The sequence below is a fragment of the Branchiostoma belcheri genome, unplaced genomic scaffold (genome assembly GCF_001625305.1).
Source record: "Branchiostoma belcheri isolate BF01 breed outbred unplaced genomic scaffold, Haploidv18h27 scaffold221, whole genome shotgun sequence".
Taxonomy (NCBI): domain Eukaryota; kingdom Metazoa; phylum Chordata; class Leptocardii; order Amphioxiformes; family Branchiostomatidae; genus Branchiostoma; species Branchiostoma belcheri.
Window position 1 is genome coordinate 255,115 of NW_017803725.1, and position 4,817 is coordinate 259,931.

Here is a 4,817-nt window from a genome sequence, read left to right on the forward strand (position 1 = left end):
AAACCCATGCCCGAGACCAACCCTGGCCCGAGACCAACCTAGGCCCAAGACCAACCCAGGCCCAAGATCAACCCAGGCCCAAGACCACTCCAGGCCCAAGACAAACCCATGCCCGAGACCAACCCAGGCCCGGGATCACCCCTGGCCCGAGACCAACCAAGGCCCGATACCAACCTAAACTTACCCTTATCACGGGCTTTCGTAGCCAGGAGTGGCTGCAGCTCATTGGTCAGTTCCTCTGCCGCGGGGCTTCCCACCCTGCGAGGCAGGGAGTAGGTCCAATACTCGGAACCGAAAAGTGCCATCTTGCGGTAGTGTGGGTTCAGCACCACGCCTGCGTGGCTCCAAACCTGCAAAACATCAAACATTTGGCAGATATTTTAAAATGTTTCCTTGATGCTGAAACTATGAATAGACATGAAACTATAAATCGTTTAGAGCCCTAATATTGAACTGATTATACTGAGTTATGGTGAGAAGGGAGTACCTTGTCTGCAGCAAGAGCCATCATGACGCCACCAGCTCCTGCATTCCCCTGTAGTGCCGCTACTGTCACCTTACTGCGTATGCTGAATATCGCCTTAACTACGTCATCGATGGCTGTGATGTTAGCCCAGGATTCGGTGGCGGCACATTCGGAGTTCTCGATGACGTTCAGGTGAATCCCGTTGCTGAAGAAGTTGCATCTGTGTATGGTTCAGATAAAGAGGTTTTCGTCGCTTAATTTTGTATTCTTTCCGCAGTTGTAAGAAAATGTAGCTGTTGATTTTTTATAAAACGTGATTAAAACCTTTATAAAATAGAGGAAGATGTAATGTTTACTAAGTGCAGGTTACTTACTAAGTACGTGGTTGGATTAGTTAGTTAAATCTATGATAGGTTGACAAAGTTTTTAGGTTAGTGCTTACTTTACCATTAACGAGTCGGAGCGGTCTCGATCCTGTTCCACACTTCATAAGACTTGCTCAATGCCTGTTGATAAGCTAATTAAGTTGATAAGTTAATAATGATGATAGTGTAAGAAACAGGGACGAGCAGTAGAAACAGAACCCTACTGGTCCCGGGCCGGGGTTCGAACCCACGACCTCTTGGGCACCAGTACGACTCTCTAACAGCTCGGCCGAAAAGGTCTAGAACCATCGACCGGGTCAGTGGGTAGCGCCTATAAATCCCCCATTGTTACAATAGGTTAGAGCTTACCCTCCCATCAAGGCGACCACGGAGCAGTCGGGATCCCGCTCCACGCCCCACAGAACCTGCTCCAGCCGCTTACACTGGGCCGTGCTCATCGCGCCGTTGTAGAAGTCGAAGTGCACGTAACAGACGCCATCTTGGCGCGTCGTCCAGACGTCCTGGAACGTCTTAGGCCTGGTGCTGTAAGGAAGGGGGTCGGAGTGGTTGATGGGAAGGGGCGTGACGTCAGCTGGAGGCAGGACAGACGTGGCGGGAAGTTTCAGACTGGTTTTCTTGGGGGAAGTCTGCAAAAAGGGGGATGTGGGGGTTGCAGGGGTTATGTCGATATAGAATACAACACGTATTCCGTATCGCCCGAGGTACCAGCCCGAACGCGCGTCGGGTCGCGCGACGGCCGTTTATATCAAAAGCATAGCCTGGCTAGCCTCGGCCGTTTCGATTGGTGCGGAACAGAGTCAAGCAAAGCATGGCCCATTTACAAAACTTCCTGAAGACAGTAAAGAAATGCAAGCTAAAGTGATTTGGTTACGTGTCACCGTCATCTTGACTAGAGGTAAAACTGTCATGCAGAGAAAAGTAAACAGCGGTCAAGGTAAGATTTTGCTGTCGTTGAAGAGGTTCATCAGTCACGTAGAATTATCAGTTAGTAGAATATTCCTCAATCAGTGACTTTTTGAAAGGTAGAAACACGTACCTCCAAATTTTTGATGTCAACTGTGCATCTTGATCACTGAGTGACCTAGTCTCGCGAGAACACGAGTCTAGGTAGAGACTGAAGAAGGTTGAAGGTCGGGAATGAAGGTTGGGAGCTGCCCAAGTCCTACTTACCCCTACACCGCAAGGAGGCAGGGGAGGCCAGAAGATCCACACAAGTCTCGACCTAGTCTCGTGTTCTCGCGAGACTAGGTCACTCCGTATTCAAGCTGTACAGTCGACATCGAAAATTTGGAGGTACGTGTTTTTACCTTTCAAAATTAAGGAATATTCTTCTTAAAGATTTTGTTGGGAATTGCGAACTGGCAATGACTATGCAAAATACCTTGTTCAAAGACTTCAGGGTTAGAAATTCCACCCCTAGCGAGTAACGGACTAGCTCGTACCTTAAGATGTGAGATCCAGACAGCGGTGTCCTCTCCACAGGCCACCAAGACAGCGCCGTTCCTCCTGCCGATGACGTCACCGGGGGCGACGCGCAACTCCTGGTCTTTCTTCACGCGCCGTGTCAGGTCAGGGTCACCTTCCACGCATGCGCCAAACAGCGCGAACTCATGCTCTAGTCGCTGACCTTTAGAATTAAAAGATAAAGAAATTTTTTTTGTAACAACTGAAAAAAACAGACTTCCATGAACTTCAGCAAACTTATAATATGTTAACTATCGACAGGCCCAACTCTGTCCTGCCACTTGCTACCTAAGCCAACACAAGAGGGTGCCTGCTACAACATTAGTTAATATGTTGACGGCAAAGAAAGTTCGCAAAGGTTTATACGAAATGGTTCGAAGAGGCTGGGAATAGTGCAGTTTGCGTATGTATCACAATTCACAAGGTATAGAGTTACGATGCTGTGGCGTACTGTTGCATCCGGAACCTTTCTTTATCCAGAACCAAACTCAGGCACGGCTCTTCCGATGATGATAGTCCACGTGCACGCGTAAAATGAAACGTTCTTGGGGCAAATCTACGTTCTTGGATACGATAGATGCTATATCAACAACCGTTTCCAACCCTAACCCCAATCGGCCATAGCACTAGATAGTCTAGGTTCTGGACATGATACTGACCTTGTACAGGCAGACGGAGCACGCCCAGCGCGCCCGGCTGGGAGTCGCAGGCGCGCACAGACCTCGCCACGTCCTCCGCCGCCTGCGTCCAGTCCACCTGCCGGTCCTCAGCCGTCAGCTTCCGCTTCAGCTCACCTTTCACCTGAACAAAACAACAAATTAACAAAGAAAACGTGTTGGTATTGTGGTTTGGAGGTAGCTTCAGAATTCAACTATCCTGGGTTCGAATCTATAGCAGGTCATATGATCGAGTAAGACACTTCAGACAAATTAACTACCAAAAGATTTAGTGCCTGGCTTCGGTTACGGGCGTTTTCCCCGTATCAAACTTCACACAAATATGCAATGATAGACAGAATTGAAAACAAAGGAAGGATTTTGAAACATGAGGCAGAGGAAATCGTAAGTACCCTACCGAAGTGTTTTGGCTTACGCGTGTCTTAACCACATCTTTACTTTCGGTACGATGAGGTAGCCATTCGGAAATATTGGCTACATGGATAGGCAACAGCCATATGGAGAAGGTTAGCCTACCTCTGGGTGCTTATAATCAAGAGGTATCGGCGGCACGTCTCGCTCCCAGGCATCAATGGCCTGCAGAACGGAGACCACCGCCGCCTGGGTGACTTCCTTTCCGTAGAGGCTAGATTTGGTCGCCTGGCGGTTGATAGTAAACTTACAGGTGGCCCAAATGTCTCCTCCGTCCATCGTCTCCGCCGCCTGCAGTACCGTCACGCCCCACTCGGTGGCGCCCTCCTGCAATATGTTGGGATAAGAGTAAACTAAAAATAATTTACCATTTGCAAACACATAACGTTAACCTTGGCGTTGTCAAGACTAACAAACTACTGTTCTGTTAATTATTATTCAAATGCAATGAACACATTCATATATATTATATGGTGACCGGCTCCTCCAACTCCTGCCACATGCTACAGCACCAGTTACCATAGTGACAGCCATCTGGTCTAAGTCATTAAACGTTATCTTCTTCGCAAGCTCCGAAGAGAACTATGTTTCCAGTCTATTTCACAGACAAACAACAATAATTAGGGTAGTGAGCTCACCGTCACGAATGTGACCGTACAGTGAAAGGTTAAGGCGGCACAACACAGTTTTCGCCCTATGGGGATTTCTATAGTTAAGGACCCCAAAGTGACTCACTTCGACTCACTGAAAATCATAGTAGGGTGCACAAGCAAGGTTCAGAATTTTTATATGTTTAATTTCAGGGTATAGTGTACAAAATATGTGAAAATGAGCTTAAATTTGCCGGCTAGTTCTCTTCTCACGCCCTCATTTATTAGCGCCACTGCGGAGGTCACGGAACTGCAGCCGACGCACAGTACTAGGCGAGACAAGTATCCAAGCGCAAATCTACGCCGACTGAACACGCACCATAATTCAACTTTTACAGTCTCAAAACTGACGTATTCCTCTAACATTCACCACAGGTTCTATCTCGATGCCTTGCACAGAACAATCTCTGCACCTTTCTCTAGTATTGTGCAGTACTACTTTGTGCCCGGACTACTTTTGACTACAGGGTTCGCCCCTAAATACTGTGTTACGTCGATGAAGGTTAGACATCCAGGTAATACGATATGCCAAAAAACAGTTACTCAAGCAACTGGATATGATTTTGAAAACGTCAGACGTTTCAGCTAGTATCCACTAGCTTTCGTCAGTGACTGAGAGACCAGAGGGGAAAGCAGGTTTATATACACAACCTGTTGATTGATATGCAAATAAAGTGAAGACAAAATTTTTTTTTGGAAGTCGAAAAAGGAACAAAAGTCAGACAAGTCAAGACAAGATGATGCAAATTAGTCTGAAAGCTCC

The 4,817-nt window shown here is 47.3% G+C and overlaps 1 protein-coding gene across 1 annotated transcript in view; it reads right to left on the reverse strand.

Moving 5' to 3' along the window:
* LOC109470381 (hydrogenase maturation factor HoxX-like) overlaps positions 1 to 4,817 on the reverse strand; it is a 14,415-nt gene that overhangs the window by 5,837 nt on the left and 3,761 nt on the right. Inside the window, exons 3-8 of the mRNA XM_019769316.1 lie at positions 3,510 to 3,731; positions 2,944 to 3,117; positions 2,295 to 2,474; positions 1,257 to 1,478; positions 488 to 643; positions 185 to 350 (exon numbers count right to left, since the gene is read on the reverse strand). Of these exons, the coding sequence (XP_019624875.1) occupies positions 185 to 350; positions 488 to 643; positions 1,257 to 1,478; positions 2,295 to 2,474; positions 2,944 to 3,117; positions 3,510 to 3,731 (1,120 nt within the window). The remainder of the gene's footprint in view (positions 1 to 184; positions 351 to 487; positions 644 to 1,256; positions 1,479 to 2,294; positions 2,475 to 2,943; positions 3,118 to 3,509; positions 3,732 to 4,817) is intronic.